Source organism: Corvus brachyrhynchos, unplaced genomic scaffold, assembly GCF_000691975.1.
Source record: "Corvus brachyrhynchos isolate BGI_N302 unplaced genomic scaffold, ASM69197v1 scaffold94, whole genome shotgun sequence".
Lineage (NCBI taxonomy): Eukaryota > Metazoa > Chordata > Aves > Passeriformes > Corvidae > Corvus > Corvus brachyrhynchos.
In genome coordinates this window covers 8,363,537-8,390,398 of record NW_008238330.1, presented here as the reverse complement: position 1 = coordinate 8,390,398, position 26,862 = coordinate 8,363,537, and the positions used below count along the sequence as shown (strand labels likewise).

Genomic DNA, 26,862 nt, shown 5'->3' with positions numbered 1-26,862 from the left:
GCTTTAGCTGTATGTTTGTTCCTGGCTGTCTCTGAACACTGGTGCTAAAATGAAAACAACGAACTATCAAGAAGGGACATAGGAAGATCAGCTGTTGCTTCTATATTTAAAAAAATCAGTATTGTTAGCTCAGACTTTCAAAGGTTGAACTTAACTTGAAGACACTGCCTTTGTTGTTTAGAATGCATGTCTCCTTTTCTTGTTTCTGAACTCTTCCTCCTGGTCTTAGAGCTATAAGTTGAGTTTGTCATCCAGTGCTCCAATTCTAGCATATGGGTCATTTTAGAAAGGATGATTAATGATAAAACCATGAGTCAGTAGTGCTGAACCCTGGTTTTCAACCAAGTAAACTCTTAACCTAGCCACAAAATGTCACAACCCTTAAGTAATGAACAGATTGTAAACTTCATGTTTTACTTCAGACATAAAATTTAAAAACCTTCAGGGTACTCTACCTTAAACTGCCTTTTTTTTTAAAGAAAATGAAGGTGTAAAAGCATATATCTTTATGATTTATGTTGCACCCTGACTTATGATGAGGACTCAGCTGTACAAAAATTTTACTTTATATAAACCCATTCATCACGTGAGTTTTATAAGGTCAGGTTATACTATTATGGCATCATGCAATTACACCACCAGAGACTGCTGGGCTAAGAATTCAACTGTCATTATATGAAATGATGTTTGCTGATAGTTTACAGTATCTTGGAAAGTATTTTCTGTTTTCACATCTGTAGTATGTTGTTCTGAGTCTTTATGAGTCAAATACCAATGACCTGGTATTTGGCTCAAGCTCATAATTTTAGATGATGAGGTCATTAGAGAGGTTAAATTTGGAGGCAGCCTGGGCTGTGGTGACCCCGCCCTGGTTGAGTTTGTGCTCTCAAGGAGCATGGTCTTGGCAAGAAGCAAAGTCAGGACCCTCAGCTTTGGAAGAGTGAACTTCAAGATGTCTAAGGAGTTGGTGAATGAGATGCCCTGGAAAACTGTCCTTAGGGGCAAAGCAGCTGACCAGAGCTGTCAGTGCTTTAAGGACACTTTTCTTAGAGCGGAAAGCTCTCCATCCCAGTGTGTAAGAAATCAAGCAAGGCAGGGCAGACATGGATGTGGATGAGCAAGGATCTGGTCCTCAAACTGAGAAGTAAGAAAGAGATGCACAGCCAGTGGAAACAGAAGACAGGTGACCTGGGGAGAGTACAGGGATATCATTTAGATGGTGTAGAAATGGGATCAAGAAAGTCAAAGCAGTGATGGAACAGGACCTGGCGAGGGATGTTAAAAATAACAAAAAGCTATTCTGTAAGTATAAAGGTCAGAAAAGAAAGGCCAAGGATGGTGTACCCCCCAATAAATGACAAAGGAGAACTGGTAACAACATATATGGAGAAGACTGAGGTACTCAATAAGTTTTTTGCCTTAGTCTTCACAGCCTGGAAGGCCAAGCATGTCCTGGGCTGCATCAAAAGCAGTGTGACCAGGAGAGTGAGGGAGGTGATTGAGACCCCACCTGCAGTGCTGCATACAGTTCTGGAGTCCTCATCACGGGAAAGACCTGGACCTGTTAGAGCAGGTCCAGAAAGGTCCACAGAAACAGTCAGAGGGATGGAATATCTCTCCTCCAAAGACAGGCTGAGACAGCTGGGATTTTTCAGCCTGAGGAAGAGAAGGCTCTAGGGAGACCTTGTGGCCTTGCAGTATTTAAAGGGGGCTTACAGAGAAGAGGGAGTGTGACTTTTTACAAGGGCAAATAGCAATGGGGAAAAGGGGAATGGTTTTGTACTAAAAGAAGAGAGGTGTCCCATCCCTGGGATTTTTCAAGGCCAGGTTGGATGGGCTCCTGAGCAACCTGATCTAGTGGGTCCCTGGGATGAGCAGTGACATCGTCAACTAGACCAGGTTGCTCTGAGACCTGTCCAGTCTGACCCTGAATATTTCCAGGGATGGTGCATCCACCACCTCAGTGCACAACCTGTTCCAGTGTTTTACCAACCTCCTTGTTAAAAAGTTCTTTATGTCTAATCTAAATCAACCCTTTTTCATTTAAACCTTTGCCGCTTGTCCTATAACAACATGCTCTTCTAAAAGTTTGTCCCCATAAATAATTAAGAATTATTGTACTTGGCTGGTAAACCCTAAGTGATGGAAATTTTTTTTGCTGATTGAAACTCACTGCTGATTGAAAGCTTCTGATAAATAAGTTGCATATTTTTCCATTGTTAAAAGACAGAAATGGAGTGAAGTAAGTGAATTGGATATAATGTTTTAGTTAAGAATTCCTTTTCTTATTCTTTATCACACAGTGTGCCTCCAGTTCAGTTTTTAGGGCGTAAATCTGGTATTAATATAGAAATAGTGAAGTCTTATGAAGCAATATTCCATACATAATTTAGTGTTTATAATGTTAAAACAATGTTAATTGAAAAACAGTGAGAAGGGGTTTTTTTTGGTAGATAGGTAGTGATTGGATTTTGAGCCAGTATTGTTACATTTTGTGATTGACATAATTTGGTCATCATTTTATATCATTCCCATGTTTTTTTGTTTGTGGTTACACCTAAATCATGTAGGCCTAATTGTTCTAATTAAAATACTGATGAATTGGATCTGTTTCACCTGTGCAGAATTTTGGTTAATCAATTTACCATTGTTGACATCAGTTATATGAAATAATAGTAGTAAACCATCTTCATGTAAAAATATTAAAACTCCTTATAGATATATAATCACAGAGATTAGTTGAGATAATTATCAGCTGCTTAAGAATCTAATGAATTTGCATATTGGCACAGTAAAAGATTTGCAGAGAATGGGCATTAAGCAAAACTAATTTTTGACTCAGTGCAAATAAATTCATATTACTTCATAATTAATTTTTATTGTCTTTTCCTAACATGATGTTTAGATAATTAGTGCTGAAGTTACCTTAATTTTGTACCTGCAACATACAGAATAAACTCTGACCTGTGCCTTGACTTTGTCATGTCCATATTGAAGGTATTTAGGCATGGTATGTTTTCCTGTCTGTAGAGTAATCTGAGAAAGAAGGCAGTAGTTTGGAAAATGACTCTTATTCCTACTTTACTGTCTTCTTTTGAATGGATTAGGGCTTAGCCACCTTACAGCTGTTAGCCTAAGTCCTTCTATATCTTGAGAAAGAGTCAATGTACTTCTTGTGCCTGACTGTTCTTAAAAAGAGAGATTTACTGATGTGGAGCCTGCTTACAAGAAATGCTGGTATTATGCTTTTTTATAGTGGAAGAAAAGTGCCCTTATTACTTCTTTGAAAAAGTTTGCAGATCAGGCCACAATTTCATTCTTTGCCTTGTTTGCCTTGAGTGATGTGACTTATGTTTGAGGAAAGTATATGCAATAAATTTCTGCTGAAGTAATGTGAAGAGTGGAGAAGGGCTTTAAAAAATGCCACTGTTACTTGAAACTTAGGCAGCTTTACAGATTATCACATAAATTTCCTGTGGTCAGTTGTGCATTAGACTGAATGCTGGGCAGGATAGCAGCTCATATATGAACAAACAACGGCGTGTAATGAATGAATAGTAAAGTTCTCTGCTTTGAGGACTGGTGAATGAAGTGCAGGTTTCCTGAACTGCTCTCTGAAGTGCTTAGGAAGCGTGTGAAGGATCATATGCTGTAGTAGGAGGATGCCCTTTCCCAGGTGAGGATTGAGTTCTGTGGTTGTTCTTCAGGGTGTAAGTGGTACATTAAGGTGGGTTTAACATTAAGGTGTATAAACACTCTGAACACTTCCAGTTTTCTTTCTCATTTAAAAATTTTTTTTTCAATTTTTAAGATTTTTTCGCCTTAAGAACTCAGGAAAAGGCATAATGATAGCTTGCCACTGGGGGGCAGAATCTGTTGGGTTGCTCTTGAATAGAATACTAGTTTTATTTAGTGGCAGACTGCATAGTTTAATAACTTTGCTTTCTTAGCTGCTGAATTATTTTGGAATGGTGTTTACTTATAGATAATGGTTTTGCACTGTGAAAGCACCTGTTACTGTTTTGTGTGATTCCACACACTTGCATTATCTAGTAGTTAAGTAATAAGTGAATTAATCATGGTTTTCTATAACTCTTCAAATGAGTCGATAAATGATTTAGTATTGGATTCCCCTAATAAGCACAGGCTTTGAAATTTACTTTTTCATCTGAAACCTTCATGCCTTAAGTTGGCTTCCAGAGTAGTTCTGATTTATTTGAAGTTGTTTCATGGATACTGTACCAATAAAAGCAAAGGGAAGGAAGAAAGAAAATACAGCTTTGACATGAAAAAGTTACAAGCAAAAAAGTGTGAAAATACCTTGAACCTATCTTTTTCTCATCAAATGGCCTTGAATTCATTTTACTTTTATTATAGGACTGGCCTAGAGGCAAAGTAAATTTGAGTGTTACAACAAAGAGGGTGCTATATGGAGGAATTTTTTAAAATAATGAAATACAACATATGCATAAACCATGCAGCCTTGTAACAGGAAACTTTGTAAGAAGTTTGTACAGTAAGACTGTGGTTAACTTTTCTACAATTCTGCAAGAATAAATTTTATTAGGTGTTAGTCAGAAAAAAAATTATCAGCTGAGTTTTATGCTGTAAGGTTAAATGATTCTTATGACTATATTTAAATACTGGAGCAGTATAAATTTGGACTTTGATTTATTGGCTAATTCTATTAAGGAACAGAATATTTAACTGTTGCCTTTCTGTTAAATTGGTTCTGCATAAGGACAGATTTTTTGAAAGGTTTGGGCTTTGAAAGTTTTTCATGGAAGAGATCTGCTGATGACTACTTTTAAATGGTTTCTCACTTAACTTTGGAAAACTGTTAGTGTTTTGGTTTTTTTTTTTCTATTAATAAGGGAGTTAGAACCTCTTCTCTAAATTGAGCATGTGAATGGAAAAATAATCAAGGAAAATATTCTCTGAATCTCTTACCATCCGTTTCCTTTTACCTTCTTCAGCTCTTCTTAACTGTAATGATTGTAGCCTAATGATCACAGCCTAACTGATATAAAAATTCTCATTGCCTTCAGTATGCCAGAACTTTGTCTTAATTATGAATTGCTAGATTAATCTCTTAATCTGCAATTTATTTAAAAAAAGCACTATAATTTAAGTGAAGTAAAACCAATTGCAGAAATATGTAACTTTGGGAGCAGTTGTGTCTGTAAGTGAAAGACTTGTTTTTCAAAACTTTGGTAAATTCTATATGATACATTTTCTAATTTCCCTTGTTGAAGTATGGTACTCAAAAGTGTGCAGTCACTGTGCACTGGCAGTATAAAATGTTTTGTATCTTACATGTGGGGGGGTTATGGCTTCTGCAGTGCTCCTGCCAAGAGTCAGTGAGTGCCAAGGCAGAACAATAATTACCTCATATGTTTTTAATAGCACATATATATTAATAATGACCCAATCTGTCTTTTGTCTTTTTGGTGACATATTGTTGACTCATATTTAATTCATTGTCCTACTCTAATCTCCAGATTCTTCTTCTTAGTGCTGTTGCCTGCCATTCTCTGGTTTCCTGTGAGTCAATTGCCTGAGATCACATCAGATGTTTTATTTCAGTTTAGAGATGCTGTCTCTAAAGTTTAGAAATGCAGTATATGTTATTACCCTGTCTAATAAATAGTTTGGCATGATGAATTTTCTGTTACTTAAAACCTATGTACAGCTTTATTATTTACATATGTACTTTCTCCTTTAAATGTTCCAGCATTTCATGTGAATGCATTTGTCTATAAGATTTGTTTGCTGACCCATATTTCCTCCAAAAGAATGCAGTTTTAGTTTCTAACTATTTAGTCTATTTTGTCTTCTCAAAGGGTCTTTCAGAAGTGTGTGTATGTAGCTTTTGTTTATTTTTCTAGTGGTCATCAATGATTACTCAATTACAAAAAAAAGTCTCTAACCTATAGGAATTTATTTGGAGGGTGACCAAACCCTTGTTAGCTGCTTTTCCTAGAGGATTGAAATGTATCTTGTACATGCTATAATGCTTTATACTAATTTTATTTTGGGTTATTATGTTTGGTGCAAATCATTCCTATCAAAAATCACTCTACTACATCATTGTGGTAGCTTAGTCCCTAAGTACCACACAGCTGCTCACTCACTTTCTCCCACATCACCCTGGTGGAAAGGGGAGGAGAATCAGAAAAAGGTAAAACCTGTGAGTTGAGACAAGAACAGTTCAAAATTTGAAATAAAGTATGATAATAATGATAATGGCAATAAAAAAAAGAGATAAATAAAACCCAAGATAAACAAATAATGCACAGTACAGTTGCTCAGCACTCTGTGACTGACGCCCAGCCTGGCCCCCATCAGCGATCAGCCCCTCACAGCCAACTCCTCATCATTTGAATGTTCACAGTGTGCTTCCAACAGTATTAAAATGTAGGATAACAAACTGTTCCTGCTTGTTAAACCTGTGATGTCTTTTCTGAGACTGCCAAGAAGGAAAATGGTAGGATGATGATTTTTTTTGATGTAATTCAGTGACTCATTTTACCACAAAGTAAGAGTTAATCTTTTCTGTATGTTGGTTACTGGCCTAGGATATATATATACAAATGACTTGAATGTGAAAAGTGGCTGTGTTTATGTGGTGTTTTTTTTAGCAAATTAAGTCAAGTTGTTTATTTCTAATTTTTTAGGGTATATTTGAAACTTCTTGAAGATATATTGGACTTTCATCTAATACTCTACAGTAAATTCCCACTTTTGTGTTGTAAGCTTCTCACCATCTGACTTTGCTATAAATAATTGTCAATGAGTTCTTTGGATGTGACTGCAATTATTCTGGAGATTATTCTTCACCACATATCTTTAACAATATTTTAGCTCAAAAAATTAGTAAATAATCACACAGAAGGGGTAAGTTAGAAGGTATCCCTGGAGGTCATCTAATCCACCCACCCTGCTCAGAGTTCCTAGAGTGTATTACTTGGGGTTGTGTCCAGATGGCTTTTGAATATCTCCAAAGAAGGATACTCCACAATCCCTCTGGGCAGACTGCTCCAGTGCTAAGCCACAGCCTCACAGTAAAGAAGTTTTTCCTCATGTTCAGGTGGAATTTCCTGTGTACATCAGTTTCTGCCCATTGCCTCTCATCTTGTTGCTTGGAACCACTGGGAAGAGTCTAGGTCCATCCTCTTGACACTCTCCCTTCAGATACTTACTTATATACATTGATGAGGCCTCCTCTTGGTCATCTTCCTGAGGCTAAATAGGCTCAGCTCCCTCAGCCTGTTCTCATGAGAGAGATGACCCCATCCCTTAGTTATCCTTGTTGCTCTCCCCTGGGCCTGCTGCAGGAGCTCCAAGTCTCTCTTGTAGTGGGGATCCCAGAACTGGACACATCACTCCAGATGTGGCCTCTCTAGGGCTGAGTAGGGGGGCAGGACCATCTCCCTCAACCTGCTGGCAATGCTCTTCCTAATGCATCTGAGGATACTGTTGGCCTTTTTGGCCACAAAGGCACACAGCTGGCTCATGGACATCTTGCTGTTCACCCCAGGTCCTTCTCCATAGAGCTGCTTGGACCAGCTATCTTGGACCCCTTGTCTCTCTAGGGCACGTTCCCATGGGATTTTTCAAGAAGGTCACTGAAGATGCCAACATTAGCTCTCCTGAAGTCCAGGGTTGTGATGATACTCATTGACATGCTTCTTCTTCACAGGATACTAAGCTCCATGATCTCATGGTCACTGTAGCCAAGGCTGCCCCCAGCCTTCACATCTCTAACCGTACCTTCCATGTTAGGTAGTATAAGGTCCAGCTGCACACCTTTCCTAGTTGGCTCCTTCACCATCTGTGTCAGAAAGTTATCATCAGTGCTTTCCAAGAACCTCCTGGGTTGTTTCTGCCTCACTGTGTGGTTCCTCCAGCAGATGTCAAGGTGGTTGGAGTTCTCCATGAGAACCAGGGCCTGTGACTGTGCTGCTACTTCCAGCTGTCTGTATAAGACCTTGTTTGTTTCCTCCTCCTCATCAGGCAGCCTGTAGCAATCACCCACAACACTGTCACTAGTCTGCCCTTCAATCCTAACCCATAAGCTGTTGACTCACTCATCATCCTCCGTGAGACAGAGCTTCATACGTCAAAGTGCTTTGGGAAATGCTTAGCAATCATGAAGCTTCTTAGTCTTAGGAGACTATAAAAGGAGAAGTAGGAGAAAAGATGGGGAATTTCACTGGGTTTTAACAGTGGGATCATATAGTTCTGTTTGGTTATAAGTTTTCAGGTCTGTTTTAAATGGAATTTTAAAGTTGACATTTATTTTATGGTGGTGACTTAAGATCTTACTGATAACTTTTGAAAGTACCTAAAATATTGAAAAATAGGGCATGTATTCAACTTCAACTGAACTCAGTGAAAGGTCTGCTGTTGATTTATGATTCACTAAAAACATCCACGTGCCTGAACTATTCAGTCAAATGTTACTCATTTGGAAGGGCAACTGGTGACAGTACTTGTTTGTGGGAGATTTGCTAGTTCAGTAAGATGTTCTATAATATTTATATAATGTATGATAGATGTATAACTTCAGTTGAGAGCAGAAAGATTCACAGACTGGAATTTCTCCTACTTGCTTTAGAAAAAGTATATGCCAGTGTTGTAATGCCTGTATGAATGCAAGGCTCTTAGAAGAAGATTTCTGCAGCTGCTAGGGCCTGAAAAGTAGTTACTGAACAAGTTATGGCAACAAACAGAATTTAAAGAAAAGAATTTTACCATCTCTTCATGAATCGTTATTATTCAGGCTACATCTATGCATGCAACCATTTTCAAGACCTCCCCTGTTTATGCTGTCTATAATTAATCTTCTGCATTGAAAAAGAGAGCAACTTTGAGTGACACTGCTTTCACAGCTGCCTGAACATTTTTCCTGAGACAATTTCTTGCACTAGGTGGAAACATCCACTTTTAAATGTGGAAAAAATTACTTCCTTAATATAGAGGTTGTAATAAACAAATTTTAGTACTATAGTCTGCTTAGGGGAAGAGGCTTTACCTGTCGTGTCTACACAGTGCCAAATACCATGTTTCTTTCAGTAGGAATTTTAGTTGGGTTGCAGCTATGATACTTTGGGATCTTTATACTGCCTGCTGATCTGTCCTACTCCTTTGAAGCATACTAGTGTTTTTCCTAAGGGTCCTTCCATCACCTCAGGTTAATATGAGATTTAAAGGCATCATTCCCAAGTCGCATAATTTAACTATGTCATCTTCTGTGGTAAGTCTTGAATCAAGAACAAAGGAGTGTATAACAGGTCTCTAAGGGATTAATTGTGTGAGTGAGGGCTGATTTGCCTTTGGAGATACTTCAGTAGTTCAAGATTCCCTTTCCATCTAAAATTCTCCTTATGTTTTATGGCAGGCACAAATCTACAAGAGGTTAGGTAGAGAGAATACAGTTTGATGGATGAGAGAAGCAAGGCTATTTTCTATTCTCGTGGCAGCTCTGACTCCATGTTTTACTATAACTTTACCAGGGAGGCTCCTTACACAGAGTGCTGTTACAGAGAGAGCATCTCTTGTGTTGGGACTTAGGAATATGTTTTACTTCAATACTTTAATATCCAGAACGGATTAGGAAATAATTAAAGCTAACATCAGTAGAATAAGGACATAGTGTTTTCCTAAAACACGTTCCTTAGTTTCTCTTAAAGTTTTTCTCTTCCTGTCCACTACTCTATTTTTATTTCCTTCCCATTGGAGTGATTTTTCAATTCCAGCAGGAAAGCACCCAGTCAGTGTCAGCTGGAACATGCGTACACTTTGTGCATCATTTGGGATGGGTACTTGCATTAGCACTGAGTGATGCAGGGCAATTTTCCTTTTCCTCTTTGCTTGTGTTCAGGGTATTGGCAGTCAGATCCTCTGGCTTAGGATGAATGGCCACAGCTGAAGTCCTGAACTTTGATCCCTTCTGTAGTTATGCAAGGAGCAGCCACCAGACCACCAAGCTAGCAAATTCAGAGTTCTTTCTGAATGTACAGTGACACGTGCTTCCTGCACCGGGTTAGGGAGGTAATGTAAGACTTGCCTTTTACTAGGCATACATTGTTTGAAGAACTGCTCAAGTTATTTTCAAATGGTTTTTCCATTCATCAGACCTGATTCCTGAAGTTCTTTTCTCACAGTTGCCCCAGATCTGCTTTGCTAAAGGAGCTACACTCAGCAGCAAGTAGAATTTTCCAAATTGGGTTTGAGCTGGAGAAGTCTGTGTTCCCTATGCTGCGAGAATTTTCAGGGGCAAATTTCAATGATAAAGGAGAAGGAGAACATACTTTCTTGTTTCAAGTCAGGACAGGAACTTGTCTTCCCATGTGTGGGAATATAGTTTATGTGTATCACTTCACTGGTCACTTTTTTATCATATTAGGAAAACATTTCCCATGTATCATTAAAGGGCTCTTAGGCTCCTGAGTGTGTTGTAAATGCCAGTTTGTCTTTTAATTTTATTTCATTGATGCTTCCTTCCATGTGAGGCTTTTTTCGTGAGGTATTTGATTACCATTGAAGGCAGTTAAAGTTTTCTCTGCTGACATCTTCCTAAACTCTGTAATTTTATGAAGTTTTTCCTGATTTCCAATTTATCCCAGTGTAGTTTTCATTGCCTGATTTCATGTGGTGCTCAGGCCTTGTGATTATGTAGTGTACGTTTTATGAAAATGATTTGGTGCCAGAGGGGAAGCTCAGAGTACAGGAAATCATTAACATGCAAAAAAAACTTGAGCTCCAAAATAGCTTTAATTAGAAGCTTATTTCAAAGAACTACCACCTGCCTCTCATTTTGTCTTTGCATTAGCTCTAAAAACATTGTGGCTTAAAAGTGTGATGTAAATATATTCCTATCCTGCTAGAATAACAAAACTACAAAACAACAGTAGCTAAACTTGTGCTTAAAAGTAGCAGTTTCTGGCTAAGGGGCATTCCTCTTGAGATACAAACTGCTGAAACTATGTAGAGTACACTAAGTGATTCCATCTGATATGCAGAAAACACTGTGGTTTATATTTTCACTTTATAAATGTGTCACTGGCAAGGCCAACTGGCTGCAATAAGCTTTTTTGAAATGGACGTTTCTGGTTGAGTATTTGGAAGACTGCATTTCTCAAAGTGAAACATAAAAACTCCATTCACTAGCTACACATTAAAAACAAATGGCTGAAGGAAATAAGTTGACCTATAAAAAGCTGGGAAATAAAAGTTCATACACAATTTAATTTTCTTTAGTTATGCTTTACCTGTTTGGATAACTGGTGTTTGATCCACTAGTACAAGCTAGTTAAAATCCAAATTTGAAAATTATTGAGTAGGAACAGCACAAATATGATGAACAAAGTGGTGGGTATATTAAGAAGTGCTGCTATGCTTTTAAAGGCCAAAAGAGTGATTGCTGATTCAGTCTTGTGCCTCTGTTTCTCTAGACAGTACAGTTCAGTATTGCAGTGTGCTTGGGGATCATTGGAGTGCTCTAAAGAACTTGTCATATTACGTCATGTCATATTCAATTGTGTCACTACTGTTAAAACAGGAGAGATTTTAACAATGATATTTGCATGTGGTTGGGGATTGTGCATGCTAAAGATGAATGCTTCTATGTTTGGCATGACACATAGTAGCTTCATACATATTGCAGGAGTGTTTCTATTCATCACTTTCATGATGTTAGGGAATTGGTAAGAATAAGATCGATATTTATAATATAGAGAAGAACAGAAGCTATTGCTATTTGTTACTTAAGCAATAACACCTCAGCACTTATAATGACTTTTACTTTTTTCTGTTATTTGAATTGTAATATGTCTACTAGATTATCACTTTGTATCTATTGTATCTGCTATAGTTTTCATCAGAAGAGATGAAACTGTAGAAATTAACAACTTAACTATATTTTAGACAAGCTTAAACCCTAAAGATTGTGGTCAGCAGTTGTCTAGGAGACAGTTTTCTCACTACCATCAGTATACAGGAGTACCTGAAATTTAATTCTATTGCAAAATAGGTAAGATTTCTGTGGTAGTAGGGGCATTCACTTTGCAATTAAATGTCTTTTACTTTTGATCTTATATCAAGCAATGTTTTGAACTTTTCAAAATGGAATAGTAACATAGTAAAAATTTAAATATACATAATATTGTTGTTATTTTTTTTTTTTGTGACTTAAATTATTTTATGCAGAGTTTTAATTTTTCATTCTTTTTTCCCCCCCAACTTTATATCTTTCTGTGGAAGAAAAGATGAAAAACAAGAAGCCTTAAAAAAACCCCAATGTACAAGTGTGTTCTACTACTGTGCCTTTTAAAATAAAAATTTCAAGCTGCTATCTGTAATCAGTTTGTCTTCAGGGTTCAGGTGCCAGGGAATTCCACCAAAGTTAGACTCTGAAAGTTAAAATTCAGGAAATAGGGCTGTCAGACAGCTGCAGATTTCTTCTGTAGCACGCTACTGATGGTAGGAGAATGCACAGGAGACTTTGGAAGGGGATTTGAAGATTCTCTATACCAAGACTTACAGGGTTGCATTCTTGATAAAGGTGTAAAGTAGAAGTGGAACTGAACAGTTAGCTATCTAAAGTGTTGAGAGGGTTTGCAGTAAGCCTGATGCTGAATGTGAACATATGTGATTTTGAGGTAACAGAGGTAGAATAACGGTGGTCACACAGACACCTGGATTATGAAGCACTGTTTTCTTGCCTGTCAAATAAAAATGCCACTAGTTATTTGTAGTAGCCAATAACTATGCTTTAAAGTAACCGTACCTAAGAGAGTGTGGTGGCAACCAGTGGGCTAGCACCTTTTACTGGATATCAGTGTTTGTACTAGCTCCTAAGGGAACTTTTACTGGTTAATCATTATTTTGTACAGCTGGCTCACTCATACTCTTTCTGGACTGCATCAGCAGTGTGATAATAATTTCAGCAACTATTGGGAAGTGGAGGCTGGGTGTCATTAACACTGATAGCATACCAGTACAAAACTTCTCAATTTTCCCTACTCTTTTCTGATCAGGAGCATGTGCTAGGACTAAATCCTGTGAAATTTCACATTTTAGAGGAACAGAAATCTACCGTAGATGCCATAGAGTAGTTCAGAGATAAAAGACAGAATGACTTCTTTGAATATCTGATTTGAATGATTCTTCTTTTTGACATGACCTAGTCCAATCCCACTCCCTGAGCAGGTTCAGCTAGAAGTTGCTCAGGATTGTGTTCTGTTGTATTTTCTGTATGTCTATGGGAGAAGAATTTACAGCCTTTCTGGAAAATGGGCTGTAGTGTTCGATGACCTTCACAGTAAAAAAGAAAATTATGTTCAGATAGAATTTAATGTGATACAGTTTGTTACTGTTTACTTTAGTTCTGTAAGTGGGTGCCACAGAGAAGAGTCTGTCTTCCTCTTGTCTTTTCACTAGAGACTGAAAGATTCAACTTTGCCTCAACCAAATGAACAACATGAATTGCACTTTCAAATGTCCTTCTTATCACATGGTTGTTATTTGTAATAGGGTTTATGACGTGTTGTGAATTACATGCAGAATCTGGAAAAAAGGATTGTACATCTTAATTCTTAGAAAATAGGAAAATCTGAAAAAGAGATGAAGGAGGCAGGAAGGATGCTGCTGCTTTATCTTCCTTTTTTTTTTTTTTTTTTTTTTTTTTTTTTTTTCTGTTTTTACCTGAAGCTAAGTTTTTATTGTGTATTTCAATCACAAGGACAAGTAATATGACATACTTTCTGGCCTTTTACACTGCTATTTATTTCTAAGTAGTTAAAGTTTCTGTGAAGAATCACAGTGAAGATGAACAATGTTTTGCACTGTACGTTTGCTGCTTTTTCAGATATTGAATATTTCTTTGACTTTTGTTACCTTTCCGGAACTGTAAGAATGAAGGTTTAGTCTATTTTTGTTTTGCTTCACCTTCCTATGTTAGAAAACTTATTAAAGGATTGAGGGTGGAACTTAGTGAACAGACAATTTATTTGGGTCATTCATGCATACAGAATCATTCCTGAGGCAAAACAGAGTATTTTGATCGAGGTGAATAGACATTTTGAATTACAAATACTTCATGTAGTCTTTGCTAGATAAAGGCTTATCTATGAATTCAGGAGAGATGCATCTATCGGCTTCAGGAAGTGCTAGTCTTAATGGTATAGCTCTCTTTGAATGCATGAAAAATATTGTTTGCACGAATTGTCACCCTTGCATATGAAGTGCAAACTGCATAATCATCTTCTGATCTCAGAAATCTTCCCAATGAGACTTTGAATTTAGATTGGTATACTTGAGGCATGATGAGCCATTTCTTAAGTCATGTCTTGTGGCTGCTGAATAATGCATGAGGCTTGAAGTAATTTACTCCAAGCTGAATTTTGTATTTGGTATTATTTTTAGACTTGCTGGTAATACAGAGTTGGATCTTTTTTGTTTTTTCTTTCCTTGAAGACAGAAAATGTGAATGTAAAATGTGGAAGACATTACCATGGTATTATTTTCACAACAATACATATTTGTAGGACTTGAAAGAATAGAATTGGTTGTTTTTAAACCACAGTTGTTATGACTGCTTTTAAGGTATGGAAGCATTTAAGAACCAGAATAATTTGGCATTTTGGGAATATTGAAACATTTCTTTAAACTGAAATAGTAATAGTTATATCCTTAGGAGTATTGTTTTGAAACAAAATATCTTGCCTTTTTTTTTTAATGTATTCTGAATGTTATTCCCCGCCCCCCAATCTAGTTTGTTTATTTTAGAAAGTAAGCTGTTATTGAGGTTGGAATATTTAGTATTCTTCCTCATAATAAACACTCACATAAATGAAAATTTGCTTTTGTTAGGATTACTTATATGTACAATTTTAGTTTCCTCACAGTTTTAGGATTAAAATGACACAAATACATTGCTTTGTTTCCTTTGTATGTCTTTTTGTTGCTTCCCTTAGGTCGAGATTTGATCTGCATACAGTCCATGGATGGGATGCTCATGTTATTTGAACAAGAAAGTTACGCTTTTGGCCGGTTTTTACCTGGTTTTCTTCTGCCCGGTCCCTTGGCTTACAGCTCGCGCACAGACTCTTTCATTACAGTGTCTTCTTGTCAACAGGTTGAGAGTTACAAGTATGTGTTTATGTTTAGTAATTATAGTGTACTTTGGTGGTATCATTTACTAGGTAAACACATTGAAAGTAATCTTGTTTAATTTTTAAAGCCTTTACTGGAGTATGCAAAAGCAGGTAGTTGCAGGAAAGATGTTGTGTGTTGCTGAGTGATTACTGTCTTGGTACAGTCATAGAACAAAATGTGCTGTGAGTCCTGAGGACTTTATGGTCCTGTTTTATTTTTATAAAGGTATTAAGTCTGCTAGCTTATCAAGGCTATGTTGCTCCCAAGTGTCAGGTTTTTCCCTGCTTCAGTTCAGTCTAGCCTGTGCTTTCAGTGTTGGAACATGGATGAAACTGTTGTGAGCTATTTTAGTTTGTCACCGTATTAAGTTTATGGGTTCAACATTTAGAAAAATAGAACTATATGGAAAGTAAAGACTGTGCAAGACATTTGCACTTCCTCCAAGCACAGGGACTATGTATCATAAGGCCAACTAGACAAAAATTTAATAGAGAATAAGAAAGAGAATGAGAGAGATTTTGAAAGACAGACAAGGGGGCATTTGTATTTACTGTGGAGGAGCGGCTTGAATCCATGGGGCTCTCTGATGCAACCACCATGTTGAGAGTTTATCAAGTATCCATCTGTTTAGAATCAGGTGGATGCTTGAACAGTGGGACATTGCGGTGGATGTCTGCTGTGAAGCCTTCCTTAAACAAGGCGTTTCCCTATTGCAGACCCTTGTTCTCACAGAGGAATAATGTTAGGGTTATTGAATCTCTAGGCTTAGCAGTAAATTGCGGTGGGGTGGTGTTTAGGGCAGAACTACTACCTGTGATGACAAAAATCCACACCCATTAAAATGGATGAAAAAGTGGCAGAGCTATTAGGCTTACAGAGCCGTAGTTGTTCACAGTTCTAACTAGCAGCCAAAGATAAGGGACGATGATACTGGAGCCAGTATTTCCTTAACATCTTCATCCTGGACAGTAGGACAGAATGCATGTCCTGAAATTCAAGGACAATGTCTAGTTTTTGGAAGTGGCTAATATAGAAAGGAAAGATATGGTTGCCATTCAGAGGAATCTCATGATGCAGAAGTAATGGGGTGACAAGTACCTTAATGATTTTTTTCAGAGGTAATAATATATATTAAAGAAAATAAGAATGCCTCTTTTTATAAATAATGCCCTGGGAATCTAATCCAGGGAATGTTAGTTGAACACAATGCTTTGTCACACTACCCTCTTCTGTCACCTGTAGTTCTCAGGCAATACTCTTTATTTTGCTGCTTAAGATTGATCAGATTATAGATATCGTGTATTGTTTGCTTAATGCAGGACAAGATATATATGTTGCAAGTAAAAGTAATTTAATGGAAAATTTGTAATTTTCCTAAGAAATTAGAGTAAAAATTCTAATATAGTATTAGAATAAAATTATAATAGAATCTATTAATGTTGTCAAGGAATAAAGAAACATTTTTTCCTATAAAATGAACATCTCATATGTTTTCCTTATGTTCAGATTCTTGACCTTTACAACAAATATGACTAAAATTTTTCATCAGTCTGTTACTAATTCAAAAGTGTGCCATTCATGCTGTGCGAAGATATAATTTTAAAGGAATTTTTCACTTGGTTATTGGTCTTTAGTGTCAAATGTTAAGACACTAATGGAACTAATCTCTAGTGTGTGTCTGAATTATGAGGATATTAGAACAGAGTTAAGTAATTCTTTTAAAGTGAAGGAAATGCTAGGGAGAGAAGAGGTTATTTTTATGGTATTGAATAAAAACTGCAACAATTCTATTTAGTGTTTTTAGCAGAACAAGTTGCCAAAATTCAAACTATCCATCTTCTTATAGCTCTTACAGATCAATGGCTTCATTTGAAAGCAATTTTTATTGTGTTGATCCTGAATTCTTTCAAGATCTAAAAGCAAAATGCCTCTTATATGCTTGATGTGATAACTGAATTGAAAGTTTGTGTTGGTCCTCTGTGGCTTGAGGTTTTTTTCATGCAAGACTCTGCAGGTAGCTGGTACTTAAATATCAGTATGTACTGCTGTTTGATGTGAACTTGATTTGGTACCTCCATATTAAGTCTCTGATTAGTTAATAAAATGTCAAGGTGCTTTCCAAGACTATCAGTAAAATACCATGAAAAGAGAAAATTTTGTTAGGTCAGGTTCCTTCTGGGTCCCTTCCAACTTGACTTATTCGGTGATTCTATGATTCTGTAAATCTGCAACTTCTCTTATAAATGTGTTAAACTGAAAAAGGGAAGTAAATTTATTCATACAGAGGATAGTTAAAGACATCCTAATTGTACTAAAAGCAGTTCTCTTAGTATTATTAACCAGGTCACAGCATTCACCTTAAGCAATTAAATTTCTGCCTCCAAGTACATAGTTTACTTCTGGAAGTAAAACAATTTTAGAAACTAAAATCCTTCAGTAGCACTTCATGTTGAGGTGGAACTTCCTGTGTTTTACTATATGGCCATTATGCTGTATCATTTTGCTACACCACAATACATGCATGAAATGTGAGGAATATTGTTGTTATCATTTTAAATCTCTAATTTTGGCAGTGAAGAAAAATATGTCTTGTTAGTTTCGATTGAATTGGAACATTCAGAACTGTGTTGGTTTAAGCTTAGGAGCTGATGGCACTCCGTGATTTCAAGAAATAAATGCTGTCTTTTGGATAAGTTTATGTTGGGTCTCATTCTATTGTTTATTTCACTTACGTAGAAAACTTCTGTATTTCACAGATTATCTATGTGCATACACAGGAAGTGGGGTAGATCAGTGAGTTACAATACCAGCACAAATTCAGGAAACAGTTACAGACGAATCAATGAGGACACAGTTTGACCACTGAGGATTGCATAGGTGTGAAGAGGACAGATGTGCAGAGCTTTCATGCCAGTTGCTATCTTTTGTTCAAGTGTTTTCATTGCCAATTTTTCTTAGTATGGTTTGTTGGCAGTTAAAATAATAAACCTCCCACAAACCTTCCAACTTCTGCTAAATGTGCCACCTGATGATTTCAGTTTACTGAAGTTTCTTAGATTGCAACCACTTAGTTTACTTAACGGAGGTGCTTGCCAGTTAAAATATTAGATAGAGCAGACTTTCTGAGTAGCTTAGGAAGTTTTTAAAAATCTTAATAGGAGCAAAAAAAGTCATTTTATATTAGAATTCCAATTTCACAATTTGATAATTGGTTTCTTCTTTGTGGTCTGTATTTCTATTCCCTAATATTCAGACTATTGAATTTATTTTAATTCTGCATGAAATCTGAATAGAAATGTTTGTTTTAATTTCTACCTTTATACTTAGCTGCTATCCTGCTCTTAATATTAGTCTTAACATCTTTGCTGATGATAGATATGTTGCAGCAGACTTTCTAATCATCCTTTTAGACTGTGATTTTACTGTGTATGTATACTCATGATAATTGTATTTTATTTCTTACTTAATGTAAATGTATTAACTACAAAGATATCTTTTTTTTTTTTTAATCTTTTTAAACTGCCTGTAACAGATACCAAGTGCTGGCATTTGCAACAGATGCTGATGAGAGACAAGACACAGAACAGCAAAAACTCAGTTCTGGAAAAAGACTTGCGGTAAAACCTGTTTATGTTACGTACCCTGTATGAACACTGCACAAATATTGAAATGACCGATGCTAAGTAAGGAATGGAAACATTGTCTGCTGACAAAGGACCTGATCCAGTTGCTGCTAAAGGCAATGGAATGACTCCAGTAGATTTCTATTAAGGTTTCTTTGGGCCTCAGTTGTTTGAGGCTGGGCCTTAAAACTTGCTGTTGTTCTAATGAGAAAAGAAAAAGAGGGAACTGCACTGGAGATAACTATTTCCAAGGCAATCTTCGTAATACAGAACCTACACTGTAGTAAAACAGATAAATAGGTACACCTGAATTATTGCTTATGTTTTTAAATGAAGTCTAGTTGTGACTTTGTATTGTAGAAAGTTAATCTCATTCTCCTTGGGGAATCCTTTGTACTCAGAGAAAAATTCACAGTGAAATGTTTCCATAAATGGTCAGTGTCCTGAACTCTTTTTGTCAAAAACCTGTGGATTCAATAGTCTTCTGGAGGTCTCTGTCACTAATTTGTTTAATATTTGAGCTGCCTCCTCTTAAGAGGAAGAGAACTTAATTCTTTGTGGTCCTGCAGTAGAGTTGCTTGTCTGCTAAATATACTGCATATATAAAATGCTAGATTCAGCATATTTTGGGTACAGCAGTAAAGTATTGGGAGAGCATCTTCCTTCAAGCTGGCTAATTGTAGAATTTTTCAAATACACGTAGGCTGAATCCTACATGTAGAAGTAGGAGAAGGCAATTTATAAATAAAAAATCTGGAGACTTCATCAGATATACTGCAAATGAAACAGTTTTTTAAAATCTAAAATGTGAAGCATACATGGAAACAAACTTAATAATCTCGATTTTTCCCTTTAACTTTTAAGATGGCACTTCCAGTTTCATACATCAGATACGCCAGGATATTTGCTGACACATCCTATGCTCTTTAAGTGAAATGATTGATACTGTTCCTATAGGAAGTGCTGACAGTTAACTTTGATATATTTTTACTTCAGAACTTCTAAATTTCTGTTTAACCAGCTTGGCAGAAGTCAAAAGCATTTTTTGCATGTGTATTTAGTTGAAATTTCTCAGAGGAGCTGAAGAAACAACCCAATGAAATGTATCAATAAGCAGTAGTATTGTTTAAAGCGAGGTGAGGTAGGATTTGTAAGTAGTTGTTTATTATATCAATGTATGTAGTTGGAGAAGTAAACAAACTATGACATACATGAGCATTCTCCAGATTAAAGGGTGTACATGAGTAACTGCAAGCATAAATATTGGCTTACACACCTAAAATGTTTTTCTAGTTTTCCATGTATATGTATTGGTAGAGTAAGTTGTTGCCTTTTGCTCCCTATCCTTGTCCTTAATAACCAAGGACACATACAGAGGCAGATACTTAGCTGAACTGCATAGCCAACAATTCATGACTATTTTAAAAAGAAGACATTTTTGCTGCTTGAGTCACCTTAAGGAAAGTTACAAACTGCCCTCAGAATAAGAGGATAATTCTCATCCAGAAAAAGACCTTGATTTTGCTTTTCTATCTATGTTAATGATATGTAATTTGATTAGTTCTGAGCCTTCTCAAAGTTTTGTCTTTAATGTGTCTTTAGCTGTCAATTGATTTCTGGAGCATGTTTTTTCTTTTGAAGGTGGATTGGGTCTTAAACATCGGAGAGCAAGCACTGGATATATGCGTTGTCTCGTTTAATCAGGGAGTTTCTTCTGTTTTTGTGCTTGGTGAGAGAAACTTCTTTTGCCTTAAGGATAATGGGCAAATACGATTCATGAAAAAACTTGATTACAGTCCGAGTTGCTTCATTCCTTACTGTTCAGGTTTGTAAAAGGAAGATTCCTCTTAACCTTATCTTGGTTGCTTTTAGAATTAAAAGTTGTTTGTTTATTTTTTTTTTCCCCCACTAAATAAATATATTTTTCTGAATAAGCAGATGGGGCATTGTGCAGCCTGGTCTAGTGGAAGGTGTCCCTGCCCATGGCATTTAGGTTAGATATTAGGAAGAAATTCTTTACTGTGAGGGTGGTGAGACACTGGAACAGGTTGCCCCAGCCCTGGCAGTGTTGAAAGCCAGGTTGGATAAGGCCTTGAGTGACCTGGTCTAATGGGAGGTGTCCCTGCCCTTGGTAATGGGGGTTGGGACTAGATGGTCTTTAAGGTCCGTTCTAACCCGAGCCATTCTATGATTCTGTATTTCTATGATTTGTAGAAAGGATGTGAAATTGGAGCTCTCTTTTTGAACCGGGCAAGTTTATTTCAAATGTTACTTTTTGTGAAGTGCCATAATTTTTAGAATCTAAATATTTTCTTATCACCAAATTGAGGTACTTGTCTAGTGCCCAGGCTATCAAAGCAACAAACACAGAAGAATGACAGTCTTTGGAAGAATAAACTAGTGTTTGAGGACCTTCTATTTGAGAACCTTTTGATTTATGACCTTCTGATATTTACAGATTCTTAAAAAAAAATCAAAGTTTATTGTTACTACATTGGTGGAAACAACTTGGTTAGATACTTGGTTATAAATACAGACTCTTAATACCTATTCTCTTTTAATGTTTAAAAAAAATCTCATAAATTTTTGACACTGTGTCTCCTTTTGAACTTAAAATACCATTTTAGTCTTTATAAATTTGATCTTATCAATTTTCACATATTATACTTTCTGATTTGAATTATACTGTAAATAAACCCTATCAATGCATAGACATTTAATTGGTATTGACAAGTTAATGAATTAATGAATAGTGTAAGTGGCAGATATATTAATCAATGTGTATTTTGTCATATTTATCTTGGCATGCCAACATGGCCATTATGAGTTTTTGTTTGTCATGTTTTAAATTACCAAACATGGCTGGCCAGAACCTTGGAAAGTTGTGGCATATATTGTGTAATATGCAATTGAAATTGGTATCCATAATTAATTACATATGTCCTTGGTTAGTGTCAATGTAACTTTCCTATCTTTTGACACTTTATATTAAATTAATTTATAATAACTAATGGCTTAAAAATAAAAGAAAACATAACTATATAAGCCTCGAAGAAAAGTTCTGGCTTTTGAAAAAATCTTTCAACCTAAATTTTTTTTTTTAATCTTTGAACAGTGCAAGAAGGAACAATAAACACTTTAATTGCAAACCACAGTAAAATGTTGAATGTTTATCAAGATGTTACATTGAAATGGGCCACTCAACTTCCCTGCATTCCTGTCTCAGTAAAAGTAGCGAATTTTCAGTAAGTAACTTGTTAAAGTTTACTTTTTACTTAGATTAATCTCTGGTTGTGTAATTTGCTTCTAGATCCTAAAAAATAATTCTGAGGTATGTAACAAATAAGGTAACTTTTAAAAGGAAAATTCTAAGTGTTGTTCCTTTGTTTTGTAAAATGTTCATTTCATTAATGAGTGTACTAGAACAATACTAGAATTGCTCTATTGTGCTTTAGGTTTTGTGTTTTTCTTGAGTGAGGTTTGAACCTGGAGTCTCATAGCTCCAGTCCAGTAGCTTCTTTTGCAAAAGAATGAAAAGTGTGGTTGTGCAATCTGGCAAGGACCTTCCCTGAGACAGGAAAATAGGGAATCTCACTGAAAATCTGTTCTTCATTAAGCATTTAAGAGCATATGCATTCCAGAGATTATTTATTGGAACGGATTATTAAAATCCAGTGTTAAATTATGGAAATTAAGGAATTGTTTAAATTGCCCAGGGCTGCACTGCAACAGACCAAAACTTTTTGTAAAAGAACCATAAGACAGATCAGGGAAAAACTGTTTGGGTGGGGGATTGGGCGAAGAGAAGCTAGGACATGTTTAAAACTTGCACCAAGACTGTAACTGAAATAAGCAAACTACAGAAAGGTTCAGCCAGTGTTTTTATACAATTGAATTTTGCCTGTACTGTGTGCCCCCAGAGCTGGGCTGGGTGCTGGTTGCCCAGTGCCTATGACCATAGAGGATGCAGTAGGAGTATCCTTGTCACATTAATCTTCTGATCCCCAGCAGGCTGGTGGCTGCTGGGCCAACATATGCTGGATTGCTAAACACTTGACCATAAACCCAGCATTTTACCTCCAAACTAATGGAAATGCAACATCTGACTAAGTAGCTTTAGTGACTTGTGCAGAGTAATCTGAGGGATATTTGTGTTTTGTTTGTTACTAATAGATACCTATTTTTTTAAAAATTATTCATCGTTTATTTTTTTCTTAGACTCTGGAGAGAGTTGGGCTGGCTTTCATCCATCAGGTCTTAACAAGTGAAATATAATGAACAGTCTCACTGGGCCACTTAGTATAACCCAGAAGTTAATTATGCAGGATACGACAGTAGAGCTTTTGAAGTATGGGAAAAATATTTGCTTTACAAAAATTTGAAAAAAACCATTGATTTTTACAACAGCAGGTTGTACTAACATTTGTATATACAATTACTTGTTTGGAAACTCATTATATTGAATCATCTGTTTCAATAATTTGTCTAAAATGTTTATGCAGATTCTGCCTGTTCCCTGTGAACTTCAACACTCAGAAGTTTGATATTAGGGAGAAATTTGAGAGCCTAAATCTGTCCCAGCTCAGTTTGCTAGCTAGATTCTGAATTCCCACAGAGCTACTAATGCCAGGGTTTGACTTGGGGTTGTGTTCTTTAGCAGGTAGAGAGACAGCAATATAGTTATGCAGACCTCTTTATAGAGGTACTGATAAATGAAGGAACATCTGTGTGCCTACACCCAGTGGCCTGAAAGGCAGGAAGAGGTCCAGGGCTGTGTGTTTCTGAGCTATGCTTTTGTCTGTCTATTGAAAAATATGCAGTATGCTTGTACTTCCTTCTGGCATTAAAAAAAGAAAACATGAGCTAAACAGCTAAACTGTAGTAAAGCTTGTAGAGATAGTAATTTGGCTTAAACAGGGCATATGTGTTTGTTTTGGTGTTTCTTAAAAATAATTTGAAAGGGAGTTCTTTGTGAGTCAATGTGATAATGATTTTCTTGTACTCAAGAGAGACCTCAGTCTTAGTTGGGGCCTCTGAGCACAGCACTAGTGTAACATAAATAATATTAAGGACTTTAATAAGCATAAAGTTGTTAATCCTACACTGCTGAAAGACTGAAGGGCCTTAAATATGATGTATGCCAATTAATTACTTTCTTCACTTTTAAAACAATAATACTTACAAAGCAAATGGAGCATTCTGAAAGCAGCTGTCTCTACAGTTCAGACATATTCATTTGTATTTTCTCCTTGGCATAATGTCTGTTACTTCTAAGGTGTAACTCTGCCTTGCTGGATAAGAAAAGCCCTATTAGAAGCTATTTTATGTAAATCCCTTGTGGCAGAAGTAGTGATTGCCTCACAAAAGCAGCTTGTGATTCTAGTGTATGCCCCTCCTTATTATTTATGAATTGATTTTTCCCCTTAAAATAACGTGAAACACATTATTTCTCTATTGCAATACCAGTATGTAAATAAAGATAATTTACTACAACATTTGGGATTAAATTCCAGTATAAACTGCTTGATTTCCATCACAGTTTCAGAAACATGAAAGGAAAAATAGAATCAAAGACAAGCGGTTACTTAGAACATCTTTAGATACTGCACTCTAAAAGTTATGTATTTTTAAGCTGTTAAATGATACTTTTTTGCCTGCTGTTAAAACCTGAATGCTCTCTGTCAGGAAATTGCAAATTTGCTATAAAAGTTTGTGATCAGAAACTTGAACTGTAGGCAAAATTTTGAGAGTTTATCTTATTCTGGGTTTTACCCGAATGTCTTTATAACTAGTCTGAGCTGGAAGTTCAGTTCTCGTCATTGTTATAGAAGTTTGTCCCTTATTTTGTTGAAAGTTTATATTCTAGTTCTGTTAATGTATATTAATTACAGTTTCTGACAAATTTTTAATGTCAAGGGCCCTCCTACATACTTAGCACTGCCTGGATTGCTTCAGAAGTGTAACCACTTACACTGACAATTTCAATTAATTTAAACTACTTAGATCTCTGTCTCAGTACAAATTTATCTTCCCATGGATAAGGCTGCTTAAACAGTTATATTTTTGCTTGTCCTGTGTTGTTATCCTTCAAGTTATGGCTGTGCAAACACATTCTCACTGAAGCTGAAACTCTTGAAGAAAATGGTTTAGGTGTTATGCCTGAGTTGATTAAAAAACCCCAAACATCCCCTCACCAAATCCACAAACAGCCCCTCCCAAACCTTTCTAGAGTGGTTTGAAGAGAAGCTTTCCATATATTGCAAATCTAGGAAAGTTACAGAAAGGAATGACAAGAATTCCTACTCTGCTCAAAATTTCAGTTGAAATGGTAGTTGCAAGCAGCAGTATTTGCTTGGTATCCATCATGATTTTGTAAGTATCTTCATAGCATTGACTTTAAAGTCCATTCCCTTTTTTCCTGCCCTTGAGTTTCCATTTTTCTGTTTCATGAGAAACCTCTTCTCTAAGATCTTCTTTGTACCTCCACATCTCCTTTGAAAAGAAGTTTCATGAGCACTATCTCTTACACTTATGGATTATAAATTCTATGAATTTGTCACTGGTTGATGCTTCTTGAGATTGTGTTAAGATTTCTCTCTCTCTGTCTCTTTCTTCTCAATTTTTGTGAGCCCATCACAAGTTATATTTGTTTTTCTGTGTCTGAATTATTCTGTCTCCATATGCTTGACCATAAAAGGTCCTTGGAGTACATTGTAAGACTTAGACAACTACTTTTCTGTTTATTTGGCACTTGGCAGAGCTCTTTCTAAGAGTACATCTTTTAATGACTGATAGATTGCACTGAGTATTAATTACTCTGTCCTGGTTGGCCTGAAACTAGAACACTATGTTAAGGTGCATTCAGTCTGAAGCAAAATACCTTGTGTTGTCAGCCTCTGGGCTATTTCTGTCACAAACATCTGAAATGCCAGTGTGGGTTAAAACACATAGATAGATTATTATATATACACATATATAGATTTTGGATGTAGTCTCAGGAAAGGGCTTTCTGTTTTGATTACTACCAAGTTATGAACCTGTATTTTGCCATAGGAAAGCATGAAACCTTTAAATTGGGGACTTTTTTTTCTTCTCAACCTTTTTAAAGTTCACTACTCTCCACTTTACTGCTTGGTTTTGTTTGTATACAATCTTCAAGTTTTATCTGATAAGCCTGTGAATGCTAAAAGGTAGCCTGACTTTTTTCTTTTAAAGAGAAGCGGACTGCAAACTTGCTCAAATACCTCTTTTCTTCAAATCAGTGTTTCATGATGTCTTTAATTTTGATTATTTGTGCTTTTGTCTGTCCACCAAGAAATTAAGTCTGGTGGTATCCATACCACAAAAAAAGTTGATTTCATGATGTGGAATTCTAACAGGAAGCCAACCTCAGAGTTTAGGGAATGTGTTGTGGGAAAGATATTTCTTCCCTCTCTATTCTACTGGAGACTCTTACTACTTTAGGCGCCGGTTTATCAGCAAACCTCATGTTTGAATGAAGGATGTTTTCCCCTTCAGCCACATTAGAATTTAGTTAGTAATACTCAAAAGAAAAAATTTAGAGCCACTGTAGTGAGGCAGAGATTTGTGAATTTGTGTTTGGTGTTCTGAATATGGCAAATTGTGATTTAATTTCACACATTTGTGATACATTACTTCAAAACTTGTGGCTTTATAGAGTCAGTTGTGCAGACTGTTGCCTTGTGTGGGGCCAGGAGTTGGACTTGATGATCCTTGTGTGTCCCTTCCAACTCAGCATATTCTGTGATTCTGTAGTACTTGTCCAAAGGTTATTGGATGCTTTGCATATGTAGTGCCTCATATTTTTAGGAGCTACATCTAGGAATTAGAATACAATTAGAATTTTCTTTTGTGACCATTTGTATGTACCTCTCTCTCTGTGAGCAGAGGAACTGTTCTTCATGGAAGAAAGATTCTTGAAACAAGTAACCCACATAATGATGCATGTGCCTTGTAAAATGTGAAGTTACTTTTATTACCAGGGGTTGACAGGTATGGACAAGTTGGTGAAAGTAGCTAGAATATTTGCTTTCACTTCCATTTATTTGACAGATAA

General features: G+C 36.3%; 1 protein-coding gene across 4 annotated transcripts in view; it reads left to right on the top strand.

The window, feature by feature from the left end:
* BBS9 (Bardet-Biedl syndrome 9) overlaps positions 1–26,862 on the top strand; it is a 286,617-nt gene that overhangs the window by 15,054 nt on the left and 244,701 nt on the right. For all 4 annotated transcript variants that reach the window (XM_017734464.1, XM_017734463.1, XM_017734466.1 and 1 more), the window contains 4 exons: positions 14,982–15,156; positions 18,695–18,779; positions 20,427–20,610; positions 21,901–22,030. In XM_017734464.1, the coding sequence (XP_017589953.1) occupies positions 14,982–15,156; positions 18,695–18,779; positions 20,427–20,610; positions 21,901–22,030 (574 nt within the window). The remainder of the gene's footprint in view (positions 1–14,981; positions 15,157–18,694; positions 18,780–20,426; positions 20,611–21,900; positions 22,031–26,862) is intronic.